General features: G+C 40.8%; 1 protein-coding gene across 1 annotated transcript in view; it reads right to left on the bottom strand.

Annotated features, from left to right (window-relative positions):
* Positions 1–6,242: 6,242 nt before the first annotated feature.
* Positions 6,243–23,849, bottom strand: part of LOC124789407 (insulin-like growth factor-binding protein complex acid labile subunit) — a 138,375-nt gene continuing 120,768 nt past the window's right edge. The window contains exons 5-6 of the mRNA XM_047256750.1: positions 11,866–12,205; positions 6,243–8,793 (exon numbers count right to left, since the gene is read on the bottom strand). Of these exons, the coding sequence (XP_047112706.1) occupies positions 8,609–8,793; positions 11,866–12,205 (525 nt within the window). The 3' untranslated portion in view covers positions 6,243–8,608. The remainder of the gene's footprint in view (positions 8,794–11,865; positions 12,206–23,849) is intronic.

Genomic DNA, 23,849 nt, shown 5'->3' with positions numbered 1-23,849 from the left:
GTTGATTACAACCAGCAACATTATGACTTCATATAAAGAGAATTCCAGGAGGAATAGTAAATATTTTCTGGAGTGGTAGTATACCCTAATTCAAATGAAACATTCCTCATAACATGTATCTAAGTTTTATTTGCTACAGAGATTCTGAAGGCAGCTGGAGTAAACTACAGGGACAGAGAAGCTATTTACAACTTGTACAGAAATCAAACGGCAGTTCTAAGAATCGAGAGGCGTGAAAGGGAAGTAGTGATAGAGAAGAGAGTGAGAGAGTGTTGTAGCCTATCGCCAATGTTATTCAATCTGTACTCTGAGCAAGCATTAAAAAACCAAATTAAAAATTTGCAGTAGGAATTAAAGTTCAAGGAAAAGAACTAAAAACTTTGAGAATTGCCGATGGCATTGTAATTTTGTGAGAGACAGCAAAGGACACAGAACAGCAGTTGAACGGAATGACACTGCCTTGAAAGGAGGACGCAAGATGAATATCAACAAAAGCAAAAAATTGATAATGGAATGTAGTCGAATTAAATCAGGTGATGCTGAGGGAATTAGACTAGGAAACGAGACACTTTAAGTAGCAGATGAGTTTTTCTAATCAAATTAAGTGATGATGGCCGAAGTAAAGAGGACATAAAATGTAGACTGGCAGTGGCAAGAAAGACATTTCTAAAGAAGAGGAATTTGTTAACATCGAGAATGGATTTAAGTGTCAGGACGTCTTTTCTGAAAGTATTTGTATGGAGTGTAGCCATTTATGGAAGTGAAACATGGACGATAAACAGTTTAGACAAAAAGAGCATAGAAGGTTTTGAAATGTGGTACTACAGAATAATGCTGAAGATTAGATGGGTAGGTCACATAACTAATGAGGATACACTAAATAGAACTAGGGAGAGAAGAAATTTGTGGCTCAACTTGAGTGAAAGTAGGAATCGGTTGATAGGACATACTCGGACACATCAAGGTATCATCAGTTTAGTATTGGAGGAAACTGCGCGGGGCGGGGGGGTGAAATCGTAGAAGGGAGCGATTGAATACAGTAGGCAGATTCAGAAGTATGGAGGTTGCAGTAGTTACTCGGAGGTGAAGACCCTCGCATAAGACAAAGTGGCATGGAGAGCTGCATCAAACCAGTCTTCAAACTGAAGACATCAAAATTACCACAGAAACAAAGAGTGTAACCCAAACAAATACACACAGAAATTCTTAAGCGAAAGCAAATTATTAAGTTGAAAGCCAATGTACTCTCGAATTCTCTTGGCAACACCATGTTTTCTATGGTCGCCTTGGGGTTCTCCTTTGGTGGGCGACAGTATTCATAATCCATTCGATCAATTCGTTCCTTGGGTTTATTTTTTCTTTCTAGATTTTGAGTTTCAACCACTCTCGGAGACCCGGACCCTGGTGGCCAGGAAATGTGGCTCTTTCTGCCAATCCCTGTTTCGGAGAATGTTAAGTTTAAATGATGTGTCATCTGGCAGCCAGAATGTGCAGAGCCCAATTGCGCTGGAAGAACATACTTCCCTCGGCGCCTAAGGAACCTACTAGCTAAACGACTTCTGCCCTATCCACACTCTTTTCATTTGCACATTCAGATGGAATATGACTGCTAAGCCCAGCACCATTCTCACGCAGTTTACTGAAAACACGAGTAGTTACACATCAGTCTAGTACTCTGCGGTTAGGAAATACTTTATCGCATTCTCTACAAGCATACAAGCATCGTCGGGGTTTCCATCACATAAAATAAAATAAATATCATATCGGCATACTCAGCATTTGTAAAAACGTGCAGCAAGCTTAAACGATGCAATACAATAGGTCAACTAATCACAAAAATTTAGAAGACATTTGCTTTTAGCTGAAAAACACATTTATATCACAAACTACTACAAATGAAATTTTGTGATAATTAGCTTTCAAAATAGTGATGTGTGGGGCATTCATTTTAACAATGGAAACGCGTCATTTCTCAGTAACGTTTACTCATAGAAGGTTCGATGAATAAATTTACTCATTTCATTATTGTTTATTCATACTATTTGCTCGTTACGTGGACTACACTGACTCAAACACAGAAGATAGCACACCAAGCAAACAGTACGCTCAAACAAAATTGCAATCACATTCTCAGAAAAGTGAAGTAAACACTAGGAGTTGACTTTAACTGCCACTAATATGTACTGAAAGATAGTCTTTTAAGCCTAGATTGCCGTTCTTGCTTCATAAGAAAGAAGTACTGTAACTGCTTTTTGCAGTTTAATATTGAAGCACTTTTCCATGAAATTTACTGGTATAAGATCCCATTTTATTAGCTTAAGTCTACTGGCTGTTTATTTAATAGAGACAGGACTATTTACTACTCTCTCGTTATGACCCTGCGATTATATTTAACCGGTATCTGATATGCGTTAGGGGAATCAGAGATTACGTAGCCAGCGTAACTGCAGTGTTAAATTTATTAACTATCAGATGAATTTATATCGGTGAACCGATATGAAAGCTGGAGAGAGAATTCTTATTCCTATTAGTTCTAATGAATTTTTGTATTTTCGAACGATGGTTCGTTTTACGCATTTTCGCTGTTTGCCATGCATTCCATGTAATCTGAGATATGCCAAGGATAATAAGAGCTCTGTCAACAGTTATTACAATTTATACTCTACATCGTAACGTCGGTTGTAGGCTCTCGTAGCTTTTTGTTTGAATATAAATTAAGTGCTGCTGATATTCCAGTTAGCGCCCTTGTTTTACTTATTTAAAATTTAAAACGAAGTCTTAATTCAAATTTAAAATTAAGTCTTAACGCTTCTGATTAAACTGTGGCGGTTCTGTTGCACATTGTAATTCGGGGCTTTGATACTAAGAGAAATTATTATTGCCTTATTTAGCTTTGATAGAGATCAATATAATAATAAAACTGATAACAGAATATAAAAAGAAGCACATTTTCGTAAGTGGCAACGTCTTTTCAGAATACGTTATTATATTTTTACTTTTTTTTAATTTCATGGTTCTTTAATGAAATGCGCTGAATGCGTTACTAACTTCGTGTGTAGTCAAGAATTACGTTAATCAAAACAGCTTCACTTCCGACGCAATAAACTGAATATAAAATGCAGAAATGCAAATAATATAATTGTGTAGCTGCTTCAATTATAATTTCATTAGTATCTTCGTAATAGAATGCTGACTAAAGAATGGCCCACCCTATGAGTGTATCTAAATTCTACACAGGTCGACATTTGCATTGAATACAATGTCATAGCATACGAATGTTGCTGCACCGATAAACTGAAATGGTAACAGTAGGCCTACATTCATATTAGAAAATAAACCTTCGAATCTTGATTAATTTTCTCTCTGAAATCCAAAAGCACATGAAAATAAAACCATTAACTATACTGTAATCCTGTTGTCTATTACAAAGAACTACATCTAACTTAAACATTTTTAAGACACAAGCTGAGAAAAAAAAAGATATATACAAATGCAAAACAGGCGGGCATTCTCGTTGTCATAAATAAAGAAGAGGAAGAACGGTTGCAATAGCAACAGATCATAAAAATAAAGTGTTTGATGCACTATATAAAAACGTTTGTACTTATGTTAATGAAATTATCCTACCTTGCTTGCACTTCCGTCTTTTAATGCCAAATCTGTAACTATTTAAGCCCGACATGAAAAACATCCAATTTTTGCAGCAGATGTATTCTTACGCCCACAATCTAAAACCCTTCTTTATTTAATATTCTCAAAATACCCTATGCTGTTCGCAGATGGCGTAAAGTAAATATTCATTGTTGTTGTTGTCGTTCTGGTGGTGGTGGTAGTAGTGGTAGCCTTCAGTCTGACAGTCTGAAGACTGGTTTGATACAGCTCTTCATCCTCTTTAACCTGAGCAATCCTTTTCATCTCTGAATAACTACTGCACCCGTTGTCCATTTGAACTGATTAGTACATTCATGCTGTGGTTCTCTCTACACTTCTATCGCTCACCCTTCTTTTCATTACCAAGCTGATTATTCCTTGATGTCTCAGGATGTATCCTATCAAACGATCCCTTCTTTCAGTCAAGTTGGGACCCAAAGATATTTTTACCCCGATTCGGTTAAGTACTGACTCATGCGTTATTCGACCTATCCATGTAGTCCTCAGTATTCGTCTCTAGTTCCACATTTCAAAACCTTGTATTTCCTTCCTATGTGAACCGCTCGTCTTTCATATTTCGCTTTCGTACAAGGTACATGACAGACAAATACTCACCAAAGGCTTCTTAAGATTTAAATTTATAAAGTATTTATACATTCCACATTACTTCTGCCAATACCCGTTATTTTGTTGCCAAAATAACAAAACTCATCTAGTACTTTTTGTACCTCATTTCGTAACAAAGGATTATTCAAAATTATGTAGACACCTACAAATGTGGAGGGTATAAAACAGCCAACAGGTTGCAACAAAATTTTACTTTTACCATATTTCGACCCCGAATACGAGGGTCTTCATCAGAAAATTTACAATTACATTTAATAACAGTCTAACAAATTTCAGAGAAATAATGCTGACGTCATATAAAATATTAATTAAGAAGTTGATACTAAAACCACATAAAATTAAAGACACCGAAACTGACATAAATCTGGCAACTGCCAGTAAAATTGTAGCTGTATAGCGTAGCACGTTACACGCCGCAGTCGTACCTCCTCATCTGTTACGCGATTTGCGTATATAACCTTCAGTAGTCTTCTCTAGTACCACATTTCAAACCCTTGTATTCTCTTCCTGTCCGAACTGCTTATCGTTCATGTTTCATTCATGTGCAAGGTACCCGTCAGACAAATGCCCACAGAAAAGGCTTCCTAACACTTAAATTTATAACAAACAATAAAGTCCACTTGTTAGAAATGCTTTACTTGGTATTGTCAGTTAGCATTTTATGTCCTCTCCACCTTGGCCAACATCAGTTATTTTGCTGACCAAATAACAAAACTGATCTAGTACTTTTAGTATCTCATTTCCTAACACATGGGTATTCAAAATGACCTAGACCCTTAGAAATGACTGTAAAAAATGTATGTACGTAATTCTGCAGGCTTTCAAGGCCGTTGTCACTGAAGTTGAAATGTTATGGGTTATTAAGCCGCGTCATATTTCTACTAAAATGATCGACGTTTCGACGCCTCTGTTGGGATCTTCCTCAGGATCTTCTGGTGTACACTACTGCTAGAACACTACAATCACTCGATTTGAAAAGCGATACAACTTTGTTAATTACATTATTTAGCTTTTGTTTTTCTGATATGCACACTGCTATTTAGTGTAAGGCATAGAAAAATAGTTATGTATGTGTCATGAACAGTAAAGTTCCTAATTTTCTTTAGAATTTGTAGCGATATGAATACGATTACCAGTTTCTAAATTAATGCCAGATGGGAGTTTGTTGAAGACATTTGCATCAAAATACTGAACTCTACACAGAACCGTAAATAAGCAGCCAAAAATTCGTAAACACCTGTACCACAGGTAGACGGTAATTTCAATATATTAATCAAATATTTGTGTTAAATTCTTTCTTGTCTTTCTGCATTAAAAGTTAAAAATGGTGTCCGCATATAAATAATCAGGAAGCTAAGTTCGGCAGGTTTTGCATTTAGTAACATATTTCTTTGTGCTAACATAGGGACAAGGGTTTTGACTTATTCTGCATATTTCCGCTCTCTATCATCTTATGAAATATCTTATAAATAACGCAACTAGAGTAAATGAAGTGTTTAGTCAGCACAAGCAAGATGTAATAATATTGAGTAAAGTAGGCAACTGCTTAACTATTTTTATTGCTGGCAATCAACATTAATTTTACGTGAAGTGCGATTATCAGAATCACAATACCAAACAGAAAAACAATTTTCTTGCGTACTTTACCATTGCATCCAGTGTTCAGAGTGATGTTACTGTGTATGCCAACTGAGGATAGAGTAACGTTTCTTTTTTCAAAGTAGCAAATTTCCTGCCAGCTTACTAAGTTACATTTAGATAGCGTAAACAAAAATGATATTAACCCGTACAGTAATAGTTTATTGTTAATACAGACACTTTTTAATGTATGGTAACTAGTTCTGCATAGCTTAAGCTTCTCTTCTTGATGTAATCTACAGAACATGAGAAACGAATAACATATTCCACTTTTTTGACAGTTTTCTTTCATGATGGAATGTGTAGAACATGAATGAATGAAAAGATGAGTGAAGAGTTTTTATTTCATATTAATAAACAATTCATTTGCAATGGTTAATTTGAAGCATAATAAATTAATTTACAAAGGAATTGCGAACATTCAGCCATTGTCACAATCTTTTCTTTCACAAGTACGTCACGCCATACAAAGTCCTCTTATATAAAGCTTTTTTTGAGTTTAATTAACTAGTATCTGCGTAAAAATCGTTTACAACCAAGGCAAGGTCAGAGACATGGCGGCTGAAAAACAACAAGTTCCTTAGTGGAAGCTGTCTACAAAAGTAGTACTTTGAGCTCTCTTTGCTTCACTCAGACACATCTACTAGACGCTCAAATCGTGACCATTCTTGCAAACCCCGTCAGACAGAAACGAATCTCTAGCGGCGTATTTCATCAACCACATCTTTCTACAGCCCTATGGCATGTCATCATATGAGATTTCTTGTGGCTGATACCCAAAGGCCTCAGAAGCATCAGCTGTAGCAATGCAGACGCAGGGAAACAGAAAAGCAACAGCAAACAGATTGCTGCGATGCATTAGTTTAGGATAGATCTTATTTAATTTACACACACAATACACACACACACACACACACGCACGCACACACACACACACACACACACACACACATATATATATATATATATATATATATATATATATATATATATATTAAGCAGACGATAAATCCTGTGCTCATACGACCAATAAAAGCATGTGAATTAATAATATTACGGGACAGGCTGCGGAGATTAATCTATTGTCACAGCTTTCAACAAAGTAATATCCGAAAAATCTATACAGTACATTTGAATTGAATAATTAACTATGAGAAAGATTTATGCATTATGCAATAGAACGCTAGCCAAAAGCAAAAGTAAGAACGAATATCTCAGCAATGTTCACAATATTTCACCTGATTTCGTATACAAATATGCTACTGTGGTAGAGAGAGGTCCAACACTTGAAGCAAGAAACACAACACAAATCAAAGTAGTGAATGAATTCCAGTGTCAGAGTCGATGTCAGGAAGGTTATGGTTTAGAATTCAAAAGGGAGCCTTGTAGAGGTTAAAAAGACAACTTTCAAGTTTCAAAATACCTAAGTTTCCTAGATGAAATGTAAGAAAAAATGATGACAGGAGACCTGGGCTGCAAAAAAAAAAAAAAAAAAAAAAAAAAAAAAAAAAAAAAAAAAAAAAAAAAAAATCGTCTTTCACCACAACAGATATTCTTTCCTGCATTGTTCTTTGGCAGTTGGAAAACTGAGTGACCTGAAGTATGAAACTTTGAAAGATTCACTCTAACAAAACTGAGTGACCTGAAGTATGAAACTTTGAAACATTCACTCTAACATGTCTGATACCCTCATTTACACCTGTATCAAATCTATAAAAAGAAAAACCTTTGTCTTTATTATTTTAACGAAGCGATTAGGGTACATAAATAGTGTTTTTTTGCAATCCCTTCCAAAACTGCATTTCAGTAATGGAATCTGTTGACTGGAAAAATTACGCATAATGTGGGTTGATTGAAAAGTGGTCTACATTTAAACAGAAAAGAGCATTTTATTCATAATAAAGAAAATCTTCCTTTGCTAAGTCGAGAAGTTTCAACCTTGGCTTCCTACCATATATGAAAGTAGTTTTCTTACGAACTGGTGTTTACAACGCTCTTTCATTAATCAGAAAGCATTTATCGTGAGTGGTCATGTCAACAGTCCATCTTCGTGGCAAAAACGGTATTATTTTCTGTTACTGATGTGACCGACTATAAAAAGATTTCCTTTCAATGTGAGTCACTGTTACCACAGGAGGAGCAACTCTGATACAGCACAGTTTTCCATCGCCTCGACATACACTTCTTGGAATGTAATGCATCATTTCCCCGAGGAAATCACACATCGAAGGGGTATAGATAGATACCTGTTCCAACATAGCAAGTTCAACATAACTAGAGATAAAATTTGTTATATGAGCATCAGAGTCCTTGGGTCTTCCAACAGAGTGGAGATTTATATACCCACCCCATCGCATTATACCCATCGACCTCAGATTAACTAGTTCTTAGGGCAGACAGGGCGTCCCTCAAGACCACAGAAAGCCAGAAGATCGTGATCTATGGCAATCATCCTTAGAATTACCGCTTGGTCTGTCTCTCATCTTGGCCCTTAGAACTTCTGTGAACTGAACTGTAGAGTAGAGACTAAAATCCCTGTCCATTCCTCTGTAATTCTCAGAGCAATAGCTTGGTACATTATGCATGACATCAATTTCAGTACAGCCAGCCAGAGCATAGGATAGCAGCACAGTGTAACTTGTGATTCCCACAAATGGCATTTACAGAAACCCAAACAGCATCCCTTGGGAGCTCAGGCGCGCCGTGCTGAGCGCTGCCGCCCTGACATGCTGATCATCTCCACGTCCAGGTTAGGGTCGTGTTCAGCGAAGACCTCTCCAGACTCTGGGTCTCCTGGGCAGCGCAGAGTCTCCAGCAGGTCCCAGTGCTCGTGCTGTGCTTGTCCGCACATCACGTCCTCTGGACAGCGAGTTGCGTCTGTGAAGACCCACATGCAACCTCAGAACATACACCTCCCTTATTAAATATATGAAGATGGGATCGGTTCATTCGGACGCGTCCGAGAGAACAGATACCATCGGTGACCATACAGCTCTCTTAGAATGAAATGATAATGAAATCAAGACCCTGATCTGTCGTCAGGCGTTGATATACATCAAAGGGGACAGTTGAAAATGTGTGCCCCGACCTGGACTCGAACCCGGGATCTCATGCTTACATGGCAGATGCTCTATCCATCTGAGCCACCAAGGGCACAGAGGATAGTGCGACTGCAGGGATTTATCCCTTGCACGATCCCGTGATACCTTCATTCCCATGTCAATGTCCCCACACTACATTCGTAGCTCCCCTGCCCGTTACACAATCTTCGAGTCCCGGTCGGGGGCACACATTTTCAACTGTTCCCGTTGATGTAAATCAACGCCTGTAGACAGCTTAGGGTCTTGATTTCATTATCATTTCATTCCTAACTAAAGGTATACAATGCCCTGCCAGCATTAGTAGAAACCTTAGTAACACACAACGATAAAGTGGTGATATCTGCTGTGCAGAAAACGGGGAAGTTTCTGAGTTATTCATACCATCATATGAGAAAATTCTTGCATTTATTTCCATCTGTAATTTACCAAATTCCCAGAAGTCAGGTACTAACAACATAGGGTGAAATAAAGTTGGTTGATCACATAAACTTGGTTATAGGTAAATCAAATGATGTGTTTCGATACAATACTAGGTCACTGGGAGACCAACTGCTGTATGATTGCTTCTAACACACTTGGAGGGCATCTGCAGTAATACAGCTCCAGTTACACCAAGTCATAGCAGGTATAAATTCTACATAGAAGTGGTAACGAAAATCTGATTTTGGCTCTTGAGGAAGAATCGGCTGCTGTTCCTCGACGGACATTCAGACACTTCACTGAAAGTGCCCCAAGAAGAGGGCTGTCATAAAGGTGAATAGTGGATGAAAGTGAATCTATACTGTAGAAAGAGGGAAAAGGAATGCTTTTCATGTGTGCTTGGTGTCAGTTGTATCGTACTGTGGATGACTGGTAACGAGGTCTCTAGAAGAGCGTAGCGTTCCAAAAGATTGAAAAAGGGCACAGGTCATCCCCGTTTTCAAGAAGGGACGTCGAACAGATGTGCAGAACTATACACCTATATCTCTAACGTCGATCAGTTGTAGAATTTTGGAACACGTATTATGTTCGAGTATAATGACTTTTCTGGAGACTAGAAATCTACTCTGTAGGAATGAGCATCGGTTTCGAAAAAGACGATCGTGTAAAACCCAGCTCGCGCTATTCGTCCACGAGACTCAGAGGGCCATAGAAATGGGTTCCCAGGTAGATGCCGTGTTTCTTGACTTCCGTAAGGCGTTTGATACAGTTCCCCACAGTTGTTTAATGAACAAAGTACGAGCATATGGACTATCAGACTAATTGTGTGATTGGATTGAAGAGTTCCTAGGTAACAGAACGCAGCATGTCGTTCTCAATGGAGTGAAGTCTTCCGAAGTAAGACTGATTGCAGGTGTGCCGCAGGAGAGTGTCGTAGGACCGTTGCTATTCACAATATATGTAAATGACCTTGTGGATAACATCGGAAGTTCACTGAGGCTTTTTGAGGATGATGCTGTAGTATATCGAGACATTGTAACAATGGAAAATTGTACTGAAATGCAGGAGGATCTGCAACGAATTGACGCATGGTGCAGGGAATGGCAATTGAATCTCAATGTAGACAAGTGTAATGTGCTGCAAATAAATAGAAAGAAAAATCCGTTATCATTTACCTACAATACAGCAGGTCAGCAACTGGAAGCAGTTAATTCCATAAACTATCTGGGAGAAGGCATTAGGAATGATTTAAAATGGAATGACCATATAAAATTAATTGTCGGTAAAGCAGATGCCAGACTGAGATTCATTGGAAGAATCCTAAGGAAATGCAATCCGAAAACAAAGGAAGTAGATTATAGTACGCTTGTTCGCCCGCTGCTTGAATACTGCTCAGCAGTGTGGGATCCGTACCAGATAGGGTTGATAGAGGAGATAGAGAAGATCCAACGGAGAGCAGCGCGCTTCGTTACAGGATCATTTAGTAATCGCGGAAGCGTTACGGAAATGATAGAGAAACTCCAGTGGAAGACTTAGCAAGAGAGTCGCTCAGTAGCTCGAGAACATGCCTTCACCGAGGAGTCAAGCAGTATATTGCTCCCTCCTACGTATATCTTACGAAGAGACCGTGAGGATAAAATCAGAGAGATTTGAGCCCACACAGAGGCGTACCGACAATCTTTCTTTCCACGGACAATACGAGACTGGAATAGAAGGGAGAACCGATAGAGGTACTCAAGGTACCCTCCGCCACACAACGTCAGATAGATGTGATGTAGATGTAAATCTAGATGTAGATGCAGAGAGATTTGGACTGACGAATCATACTTTACTCTATGGCAATCCAAAGGAAAGGTTTGTGTCTGGCAAATGCCTGAAGAATGTTACCTTTCATCGGGTGTAGTGAAGTACAGAGGAGGTAGTGTTATGGCACGTGGGTGTTTTTCGTGGCTAGAGTATGATTCCCTTATTGTGCTTAAGGAAAAATGGAATCTGGAATGATATGAACACATTTTACAGCATTGTGTGCTGCCTACAGTAGGGGAGGGTTCAGAGACGATGGTTGTATCAGTAGGGCAATGCGCTCCTGAAGTGTACTGGCCAGCCCACAGTCCGGACCTGAGCCCTTTGGGAAGAGTCTGGTTCGTATGACACCCTAGCGTCCAAGACGCACTATCTTCCCTCATTTCGGCCCATGAAGAAGAATTGGTTACCTTTCCTTCACAGACGTTCAGACACTTCACAAAAAGTGGCTCCAAAAGTGTTAAAGCCGTCGCGAAGGTGAACGGAGGACACAACCCAAATTAAAGTCCAATAATAGGTGTCCAGATACCGTTGATCAGATAATATACCTTCTCTATTTCTGTGGGCCATCTAAGGCTCAGACAGTCTGTCCCTTGACAGCCGTCGGGTATCACCAGCTACATACCTTCTCCAATGTCGATCGGCCTCCCCAAGACCTGCACAGCTGGGCTCCTGACTGCAGCCGCAGCGTGGCACCAGCGCCACAGAGGCCTGAGCCTGCAGTCGCAGCTCCAGGGGTTGTTCTGCACGTCCAGCCGCCGCAGCTGGGGCAGTGTAGCCGTCAGGCCTTCAGCGTCCAGGCTGGTCAGCCGGTTGCCGTCGATCAGCAGGCGGCGCAGCCTGGGCGCGGCCCCAAACGAAGGCAGCTCACCCTCCAGGCCGCAGTGGCCCAAGTCCAGGCGCTCCAGTGCTGGAGCCGCTGGGAACGACGACAGCTGCAGCAGCCTGTTGCCACGTAGGTTCACCTGTCAGCCAAGACGTGGCAGTCTCAGTAACAGCTTCGTGGGAAACCCTTTCCACAAAGAGGGACATGCTACTGGATACCTAAGGGATATAAAACCACAACTTGGCTCCGGAATAGTTGACAGAAGGCATAAATTGCAAGAGTAGACACAAATAAGAACATGTAGATCAGATTATCAATGACGATAAGTGTGGTATAATTCAAAGATGAAATAATCTGCACTTAAAAGGTAGAAAGATAGAAGTTTAATATCTCGTAAATCTTAAGGATGTTAGAGATAGAGTGCATGGGGGCTTAATTATATTATGAATGCAAATACTTTTTAATTTTCAGTCGCTGTCTGTCCGATTACGAAGTCTCGTAAACGGTTGGCCGTGATTAGTATTTGTACGCAATCTGACTGCATAGAACAACAACAAAGAATGAAACGAAATTTCTGTTAACACAATTAATTAATTAAGTCCCCAGCAACTATGAAAGCTACGAAACAACAAGGCACAAGTGTCGCTGTTCTGTGTGTGGAAGTGTGATTCAACGTACACATCTGGCACGGTTCTTCCTCAATACGACAAAATATTTTAAATACCATTTATACTGAAGTAATTAAAAAAAATAAACAGAAATACTATAATTGCACATAGAAACCAGAAATACAGTCTAATACAAGAACACGAGCCAGATGCTTTGTTGACTGAACCTGTGACCAAGAGGCATTATTGTTTAAGACATTGAAATAATGAAAAAAAAAGGAATTTTTTACCTTCATACATATTGACGAAAAGCACACTCTGATCATTACAGCATCCCCAATCCAACAACATCTGGTGTCTAGCCCATCAAAACAATACTACAAGTCCTGAACAAGCACTCACTACCGCAACTTCTCAACTACGACTCGCTACTGCTACATCTCAACAGGCACTGCCTCCTGCTACTTCTCAATAAGCACTGCCGGTGGAGGCGGTGGAATAAAACTCTTTGGCGCTGTGGCTCAGTGTAGCCACCTTTCAAGAGCTCAAACGCACAAGAAATGTAAACAAAAACAGCCTTAAGGTATCTGAGGATGTGAGACGTAAAAAGGTGACACAGTGTTCAAGAAATTGGATTCGCATTCCAGAGGACCAGATTTCAAATACCTATCCAATCATCCTGATGGTTTTCTAAGGTGCCCCTCCATGGCAATGTCAGGTTGGTACAACTGAAAGGAATATTGATGAATTCCTTCACAAATGGTTTTTCTAGCTGTGGTAGGCATCTTGCTTAATCAGCCTGTTGGTATTGGATTAATTATTCTATAAATAACATAATTTAGTATGTTTTACAGACTAGACCACTTAACTAAGAAGTCGTTTAATGCTCGCTGTACGTAACACACATAAGAGAAACAGGAGATTATTTACTGCGGGGCTGCCAAGAACTTCCACTTTGATACAACTGACACCAAGCACACCTGAAACAGCATTCATTTTCCATCTTCCTACAACATAGTTTCACTTTCATCTGACCAGCAGCCTGCAGAGTATTGGATCTTTGAAACAGTAATACGTACCCTGCTTCCTGCGACATTTCTCTCACAACCTAAACTCAGTTAATATTAACACTGTAATTTTTACACAGAATTAAACAGTTTCTTTCTTTTATTTACTGCCTGCACATTTACCAGCATATAATTCATTCCCTCATAACTGTTCATTTTTATTCTTACTTGAGATATTTCTCATACCAACGTCGCCATCCTTCATACCACAGTGCCAGAACAAATAACAGTATGTAACAGTACCAGAAAATTTAATGCAGAATACGTACATTTCTGACAAGGTCAAAATTTACCGCTTACGTTAGTGAAGCCATTATTTTGCAAATCAATTTCACGTAATTACATTTAAAATACAATTAACTTTCACGAAAAATTTAATTTAATACAAAACTTGGTACAAATAAATACTATGTATGAGATTTCAGTGCCTCTGTACAAACCTCTTTCAATCTTCTCATATCGGAAATAATGTAATACAGTCTTAACTCAACACCAGCACTTACATAGCAATGAACACATAACAGTTGCAGTAATTACGATATTCTGGACCTTGGTGTGGTAGTACTAACTCCAGCCTTGGCACTCACACTACACAGAACTTTTTTTCTCTCTCTTTCTCCTTTTTCTGCATCACAGTTCAGTTTCAAGTAACTTATTGTCAGTAAAAGAGGAATTTTGCGGGATACAGCTATGTACAGAGATATTAAGCAACTGTTCAATGAAAACTCTAGATGACATTAAGTATTCCAATATCCCCTTAGACGTCTTGTTTTTATGTTTAGGATCCCAGCAAATAATATCTTTGGTTAACCTACGACAGCAGTTACCATCTCTCCTTTACCGGCTGAGCAGCCCTCGGATTTTAATCGTTTTCGTATTAAAAAGTCGATGTCTCATAGCCATAAGTGGCTACTGATGACACGCACTCGTTTCATCCATATCTGAATCTTCCTTTTGAAAACCCTATTACGTTTATGAAAAACACTAAAGGCCATTTTTCTGTTATTTCATCGTCCATCCAGCCACTTTTCTTAGCTGCTTCAAACACAAAAACTAAAACTCATTAACTCTTTTTGTGACTCCATTGATCATGCATGCTATTTCTTTTTAAATGCATCGAGTAGGCATGTTTACGCGTATTATATTGATTTTCAAGTTTTTTTTTTTCAAACTTGCACGATTGAGCTCATCCACTCGTTGTCGTAGCTTATTTGCAGTAGAGGCAAACAGTACGACGTCATCAGCGAAACGAACGTTCCATTAGCGAATATTCTTTTACCGTTTTTCTAATTTCAGGATCTGAAAACTTTCTCACGGGCCGCTGAGAATAGTCTAGGTGACGGGGGTATCTCCTTGCCTGACTGCCAATTCACTTCTCAATTTTCACTACACAGATATAAGGAAACATTCACCATTGACGTATATATTCTTGACTTCGCAAATATAAGTTAAATAAATGTCTTGATTATCAAAGATTGTTGAATCTCAGCCAAAAGCTTTCTCAAAATCTATAAAAACCCGTAAGGAGTAATTCATAGTCATTGCTCCATTTTACAATTTATTTGACGGCTTATAAATAATCCTTAGTGCTTTTGCTTAATTATATCTAACACTTTCTGGGTATTCGTAGTTTTACCGAATAAGAGAAGTTTATAATGTTTTTGTGTCTTATCTGTTGTCTTTTTTAGTGAAGCTGAACATTTACAGTATTATCCAGTTTTGAGGGTAAAGCCAGTAAAAAAATTATTTAGTAATGGAAGAAAGTAATAAATTTCTAAATAACAATCCATCTGTGATGTACAAATGGTTGCCCAAAAGAATTTTTTTGCTTTTTATCTATCAGGAGTCCGGATCATTTGCCCCAAAGAGAAGAGGTGGCTGTGATAAGGTGTGAAGGACATAAAGAAGAAGTTACTATTAAGCAAGGTGTACGACAGGGCTGCTCACTCTCTACAGTCTTGTTCAATGGATACATTCAGAGGGCAATAGATGAAGTTAGGGAGAAACTAGGATACATAGAAATAATTAAAATTCATGGTAAGAGTGAGCAGACAAAACATCTTTGGCCAATGCTCATATAACAATGAGCGACTGGAGATCGCCTCCCTGGGGAGTAAAGTTACGTCAGAAGGAAGGTCGAGGAAGGATATCATAAGCCGAAGCCACCAGGCAAAAGTTGCTACTAACAAGAAAAGAAATCTTTTCACATCCAGCAGCATAGACAAACATCTCAGGAAAAACCTCACAAAGACAAGCTTCTTTGAGCGGCCATCGTGCGCACAGAAATATTTGTTTTGTAAATAAAAACCGCCTCTTATTGCTGCGCTGTACTTCGCCTTTTTCACTTTAAGGCATCTTCAATGGTTTCTAGAACGATACAGTTTTGTTTAGATGTGACTTATTTGTAGATCATAAAACAGGTCACGTCTCGTTTTTATGTGAATAAGTGATTTCTTGCAGTTATTCACGTTTTTGGTCGGTATCTGCATTTTCTCTCATCCAGTCACATTCTGGAGGTCGCACTATAATTTCATTTACGTTCTTACGTGCTTATGTCTCATAAATGAAGTTATAGCGTACATCCGGCATGCGACCAGATGAGATAAAACGCAGACGCCAACCTAAAACGCGAAGAAGTGTAAGTAATTACTTATTTAGGTAAAAAGTGAGACGTAAACTGATTTATAATCAATAAATAATACATATCAAAACAAAACTGTATCATTGTAGGTCCCACTGAAGATGCCTTTAAAGGGAAAAAGGCTAAACAAGTCTGGGAGAAATAAAATACAGTGCAGCAAGAAAAGGCTTTTTTTTTTTTAAATACAAAAGCTCATAAAGACGTTTGCTTGGAGTGTGCTGCTGTAAGGAATTGAAACATGGGCACTCGGAGAAGCAGAAAATCATAAAATAACTGCCTTAGAGATGTGGTATTACTGCATAATGCTCAATATTTCTTTGGTAGACAAGACACCAAACGGAGAGGAGCTCCACAGAGCGGAGGAAAAGAAGCTTTGTCTCCCTAAGATTATTGAACACAGGAGGAAAACATAGGTCGGCCGTCTACTGAGACATGACGGTATCATTAAAAAAATCATCGAAGGGACAGTAGAAAGGAAAAATACAAGAGGCACACCGAAATTAGCGTACCAGCTGCACCACCTACAGGGTGTAAATTTTAAGTTGACAAACCAGAATAACTCGAAAAGTAAGCTTTACACGAAAAAATGTGTAGAACCCAAAGTTAATTATTTTCGAGGGGGACATCTGCTGGTGCTAACGTTAGCCCGCCACCCCCTGGGGGTGAAGCGGGAGGCAACTTTAAAATTTCAAATGGGAACCCTCATTTTTTATTGCAGAATCAGATTCTACATAAAAAACTACGTACATTTTGTCTTAAACATTTGTTTGAATTCTTGGTAGTTGGCGCTGTAATTAAAGAAAATCCATGTTCTCCTTTTTGCTTGGAAAATGGTTATGGATAAATAAAAAATACTTATTTACTTCGTAAATTTTGATTCGCTAAAACTAAAACTCTCTCTCTCTCTCTCCCCATAGGGTGGGGTTTGAGAGAGTTGTGTGGCCTCATGCCCACGAAACAAACAAAACTTATCCAGATCTGCGGAAAAATTAATATTTGGGTCATCATTTGTAAAACTCTAATTCCTCTCTCTCAAACCCCACCCTATGTGGAGAGAGGGAGTGTTTTAGTTTTAGCGAATCAAAATTTACAAAGTAAATAATTATTTTTTATTTATCCGTAACCATTTTCCACGGAAAAATGAGAACATGGATTTTCTTGCATTACAGCGCCAACTACCAAAAATCGAAATAAATGTTTAATACAAAATGTACTTAGTTTTTTATGTAGTATCTGAATCTGCAAAAACAATTGGGGGTTCCCATTTGAAATATTAAAGTTGCCTCCAGCCCGACCCCGAGGGGGCTGGGTTGGCGGGCTAATTTTAGCACCAGAAGATGTCCCCCTCGAAAGTAATCAACTTTGGATTCTACGCATTTTTGCGTGTGAAGCTTATTTTTCGAGTTATTCTGGTTTGTCAACTAAAAATTTACACCCTGTATATTGCACTCAAGAGGAAGGCTGAAGAAAGAAACGAATGCGAACCGCTGCTAACCAATGTGCTGATTGAAGACCTAAGATGAAGCGTCGAGTAGGTTTGGCCGAGCAACACGAGGTAGTTGGAGGAACAGGAAAAGACAGCGTGTATCAATCAGCGAGCAGGTACGTTGTATAGTGGTGGTGTTCTTTCCAAAATGGCTCAGAGACAACATCTGTATATCTTAACACGGGGGAGAATCATCGGGATACTGGAATAAGATCTTACTGTGGCGAGTGTAGCCCAGGAGTTTAGAATTCCTCTCAGCATTGTTTCACGTGCATGGGGAGTGTTCCGAAACACAGGCATTCCGAAACAGAGGCACTGATTTGGGAAAGAGAGGACATCGTCAACCACGGTCAACTGCAACAGCAGATGACCGCTACTCGTACAACAGGCAAGAAGGTACCCAAGTCAAACAGCGAGTCATTTGCTACCGCATTTAACAGGACTGCAAAGCAAGCAATCTCATGCTCCAGAATGGCACAGCGACTGTATCTGGATGGTATCTTTGTCGGACGACCTGTTCGTTCTGTTCCGTTTACGACCGTACATCAGCGGCACCATCTGCGGCGATGCCAAGAGAGTAGAGACTGGACCAACGAGGAGTGGGAACCGCGTCCTCTTCTCGAATGAGAGCGGTGCGGTCCGACTAGTATTACTGAACGTACCCTCACATGGCGAGAGATGGGAACACGTAATGCTCCCAGGAACATTGTCGAACATGATCATTTTGGTGGTCCATGTGTTATGGTGTGGGAAGGTATAATGTTGCACGGGAACACTGACCTTCAAACCTCTGAACACGGTAGACTCACCTGTCAACCGTTTTGTCAGACTGTACTCCTACCTCACATGCGTTTTTTCAGGGTACGTTCGGCCCTGACTTCTTTTTACGGATGACAACGTGCGACCGCTTCGAACAGTGCTGTTGGGAACACTTGGAACGAGAGGCTATTCGGCGAATGGACTGAACTGCCCGTTCCACCGACTTTAGTCCCATTGTGCGCTTGTGGGATACATTAGAGACAGCACTGCAGCACGTCCACATTCACCACAGACCATTCATCGGTTGTCAACCGCGCTTTTGAAGGACTGGAAAGCGCTGCCACGAAAACTAACCAACATTGTGGCCAGTATGGGGGCACGTTGCGCAGCACGCACTGCTGTGTGCGGTGGACACACACCCTATTAAGAACCACGTTCCGCCATTTGGAATGTCTAGGGAACCAGCACAAATCTCTGACCCTTGGGTGTAATTATGGTCTTTGAATAAGAGTGTCAGTTTTGTTCTTCTCATTGCGTATTTCTTTCAGTTAATTTCTGTTCTGTACTGTGCTATAGTGTAGCATTTCTTTCTACATTGGTTGGAACTTAAATAGTGGCAATACTGCTGTGAACATATTGTTGTTGATGTTGTTGTGGTATTCAGTCCTGAGACTGGTTTGATGCAGCTCTCCGTGCTACTCTATCCTGTGCAAGGTTCTTCATCTCCCAGTACCTACCGCAACCTACATCCTTCTGAAGCTGTTCAGTGTATTCATCTCTTGGTCTCCCTCTGCGATTTTTGCCCTCCACGCTGCCCTCCAATACTAAACTGGTGAACCCTTGATGCCTTAGAACATGTCCTACCAACCGATCCCTTCTTCTAGTCAAGTTGTGGCACAAACTTCTCTTCTCCCCAATCCTATTCAATACTTCCTCATTAGTTACGTGATCTACCCATCTAATCTTCAGCATTCTTCTGTAGCACCATATTTCGAAAGCTTCTATTCTCTTCTTGTCCAAATTATGTATCGTCCATGTTTCACTTCCATACATGGCTACACTCCAAACAAATACTTTCAGAAATGACTTCCTGACACTTAAATCTATACTCGATGTTAACACATTTCTCTTCTTCAGAAACGCTTTCCTTGCCATTGCCAGTCTACATTTTATATCCTCTCTACTTCGACCATCATCAGTTATTTTGCTCCCCGAACAGCAAAATTCCTTTACTACTTTGTCTCATTTTCTAATCTAATTCCCTGCGCATCACCTGACTTAATTCGACTACATTCCATTATCCTCGTTTTGCTTTTGTTGATGTTCATCTTATATACCCTCCTTTCATGACACTATCTATTCCACTCAACTGCTCTTCCAATTGCTTTGCTGTCTCTGACAGAATTACAATGTCATCGGCGAACCTAAAAGTTTTTATTTCTTCTCCATGGATTTTAATACCTACTCCGAATTTTTCTTTTGTTTCCTTCACTGTTTGCTCAATATACAGATTGAATAACATTGGGGATAGGCTACAACCCTGTCTCACTCCCTTCCCAACCACTGCTTACCTTTCGTGCCCCTCAACTCTTATAACTGCCATCCGGTTTCTGTACAAATTGTAAATAGCCTTTCGCTCCCTGTATTTTACCCCTGCCACCTTCAGAATTTGAAAGAGAGTATTCCAGTCAACATTGTCAAAAGCTTTCTCTAAGTCTACAAATGCTACAAACGTAGGTTTGCCTTTCCTTAATCTATTTTCTAAGATATGTCGTAGGGACAGTATTGCCTCACGTGTTCCAATATTTCTACGGAATCCAAACTGATTTTCCCCGAGGTCGCCTTCTACTAGTCTTTCCATTTGTCTGTAAAGAATTCGCGTTAGTATTTTGCAGCCGTGACTTATTAAACTGATAGTTCGGTAATTTTCACATTTTTCAACACCTGCTTTCTTTGGGATTGGAATTATTATATTCTTCTTGAAGTCTGAGGGTATTTCGCCTGTATCATACATCTTGCTCACCAGATGATAGAGTTTTGTCAGGACTGGCTCTCCCAAGGCTGTCAGTAGTTCTAATGGAATGTTGTCTACTCCCGGGGCCTTGTTTCGACTCAGGTCTTTCAGTGCTCTGTCAAACTCTTCACGCAGTATTATATCTCCCATTTCATTTTCATCTACATCCTCTTCCATTTCCATAATATTGTCCTCAAGAACATCGCCCTTGTATAGACCCTCTATACACTCCTTTCACCTTTCTGCTTTCCCTTCTTTGCTTAGAACTGGGTTTCCATCTGAGCTTTTGATATTCATACAAGTGGTTCTCTTTTCTCTGAAGGTCTCTTTCATTTTCCTGTAGGCAGTATCTATCTTACCCCTAGTGAGATAAGCCTTTACACCCTTACATTTGTACTCTAGCCATCCCTGCTTAGCCATTTGCACTTCCTGTCAATCTCATTTTTGAGAGGTTTGTATTCCTTTTTGCCTGCTTCATTTACTGCATTTTTATATTTTCTCCTTTCATCAATTAAATTCAATATTTCTTCTATTACCCAACGATTTCTACCAGCCCTCGTCTTTTTACCTACTTGATCCTCTGCTGCCTTCACTACTTCATCCCTCAAAGCTACCCATTCTTCTTCTACTGTATTTCTTTCCCCCATTCCTGTCAATTGTTCCCTTATGCTCTCCCTGAAACTCTGTACAACCTCTGGTTTAGTCAGTTTATCCAGGTCCCATCTCCTTAAATTCCCACCTTTTTGCAGTTTCTTCAGTTTTAATCTACAGGTCATAACCAATAGATTGTGGTCAGAATCCACATCTGCCCCTGGAAATGTCTTACAATGTAAAATCTGGTTCTTAAATCTCTGTCTTACCATTATATAAACTATCTGAAACCTGTCGGTATCTCCAGGCTTCTTCCATGTATACAACCTTCTCTTATGATTCTTGAACCAAGTGTTAGTTATGATTAAGTTGTGCTCTGTGCAAAATTCTACCAGGCGGCTTCCTCTTTCATTTCTTACCCCCAATCCATATTCACCTAGTACGTTTCCTTCTCTCCATTTTCCTACTGCCGAATTCCAGTCACCCATGACTATTAAATTTTAGTTCCCTTCACAATCTGAATAATTTCTTTTATTTCATCATACATTTCTTCAATTTCTTCGTCATCTGTAGAGCTAGTTGGCATATAAACTTGTACTACTGTAGTAGGCGTGGGCTTCGTTTCTATCTTGGCCACAATAACGCTTTCACTATGCTGTTTGTAGTAGCTTACCCGCATTCCTATTTTCCTATTCATTATTAAACCTGCTCCTGCATTACCCCTATTTGATTTTGTGTGGGCACACTATGCAATGGAATCTATTATTGTTGCTGAAAGCACATGTTGTTAGCATACCTTCCTTACCTCCGAGCAAATGGACTCGCCCGTCCCACGTCACCGGCGTGCGCATAATCGAGGGAAGCACAGTCACTTGTGAGCGAGCGGTCTAACGTAACGGTGTCACTATGTTTTCGAAACAGGAACAACGGAGTTGGATCTAGCTTGAATGTGCCAGAGGTCGTAGAGCACGACAGTGTCATCAAGGTCTTCAGGAGGCGTGCGGGGAATCGGCATTGCTGTACAGAACAGTGGCACGTTGGGTAAAAGACTTCAACGAAGGTCGGCAAACTGTGGCAGACATGCATCGGGCAGGTCGTCCTAGCGTCTCTGAAGAAGAACTGCATGCTGTTGCCGCGTTAGTGGACAGTGATCGACGCCATACGGCTCGTGAGCTCGCCCACGAAACCGGATTAGTGCATACGACTGTCCTTCGCATCCTGAAGGAAAGCCTGGGCATCACGATGGGTTCCGCATGACTTGACGGAAATGCAGAAATGGATGCGTTACGACGCTGCTCAGACGCACTTGGAGTGCTACGAGAGCGAGGGAGAGGCTTCCTTACGCCGTATCGTATCACTGGATGAGGCATGGGCCACATCGTACGAGCCAAAACTGAAACATCAATCCAACGAGTGGCGTCATTATGGGCCGCCGCGAAAGTCTAAAGTACGTCAGAGCCCCAGTATAGTGATTCTCGTGTGCGACTGTGATGGTGTTATCCTAACGCATTGCGTTCCTCCACGGCAGACCGCCAATGCACTGACCGTCAATGCACAGTATTATTGTTCGTTTTTGGAGCATCACCTGCGACCACCTTTACGAAAGAAGCGGCATCACTTTCTGCGCAACCCACCCATCATTTTGCACGAAAATATGCGGGCGCATACAGCGCAAGCTGTGGCTGTTCTGTTCGGTCGATGGGGCTGGGAAGTACTGTACCATCCACCATACTCCCCGGACTTACGTCCTTGTGACTTTGATTTGATTCTGAAGATGAAGGAACCACTTCGTGGCATTCGCTTCAGAACTGTTCCAGAGATTCGACAGGCAGTAGACCGCTCCATTCGCACCATCGACAGAACAGGCTCTGCTAACGGGTTCCACATCGCCGGAAACGGGTTCTACACAACGCTGGCGACTACTTTGAAGGACAATAACAGGTGCAAACATGTAACTCTTTTGATCGGTTGTGAATAAATACACTCCTGGAAATGGAAAAAAGAACACATTGACACCGGTGTGTCAGACCCACCATACTTGCTCCGGACACTGCGAGAGGGCTGTACAAGCAATGATCACACGCACGGCACAGCGGACACACCAGGAACCGCGGTGTTGGCCGTCGAATGGCGCTAGCTGCGCAGCATTTGTGCACCGCCGCCGTCAGTGTCAGCCAGTTTGCCGTGGCATACGGAGCTCCATCGCAGTCTTTAACACTGGTAGCATGCCGCGACAGCGTGGACGTGAACCGTATGTGCAGTTGACGGACTTTGAGCGAGGGCGTATAGTGGGCATGCGGGAGGCCGGGTGGACGTACCGCCGAATCGCTCAACACGTGGGGCGTGAGGTCTCCACAGTACATCGATGTTGTCGCCAGTGGTCGGCGGAAGGTGCACGTGCCCGTCGACCTGGGACCGGACCGCAGCGACGCACGGATGCACGCCAAGACCGTAGGATCCTACGCAGTGCCGTAGGGGACCGCACCGCCACTTCCCAGCAAATTAGGGACACTGTTGCTCCTGGGGTATCGGCGAGGACCATTCGCAACCGTCTCCATGAAGCTGGGCTACGGTCCCGCACACCGTTAGGCCGTCTTCCGCTCACGCCCCAACATCG

Source organism: Schistocerca piceifrons, chromosome 3 (assembly GCF_021461385.2).
Source record: "Schistocerca piceifrons isolate TAMUIC-IGC-003096 chromosome 3, iqSchPice1.1, whole genome shotgun sequence".
NCBI classification, from domain to species: domain Eukaryota; kingdom Metazoa; phylum Arthropoda; class Insecta; order Orthoptera; family Acrididae; genus Schistocerca; species Schistocerca piceifrons.
The sequence above is the reverse complement of the archived record's forward strand: the minus strand, read 5'-3'. Positions and strand labels throughout refer to the sequence as shown.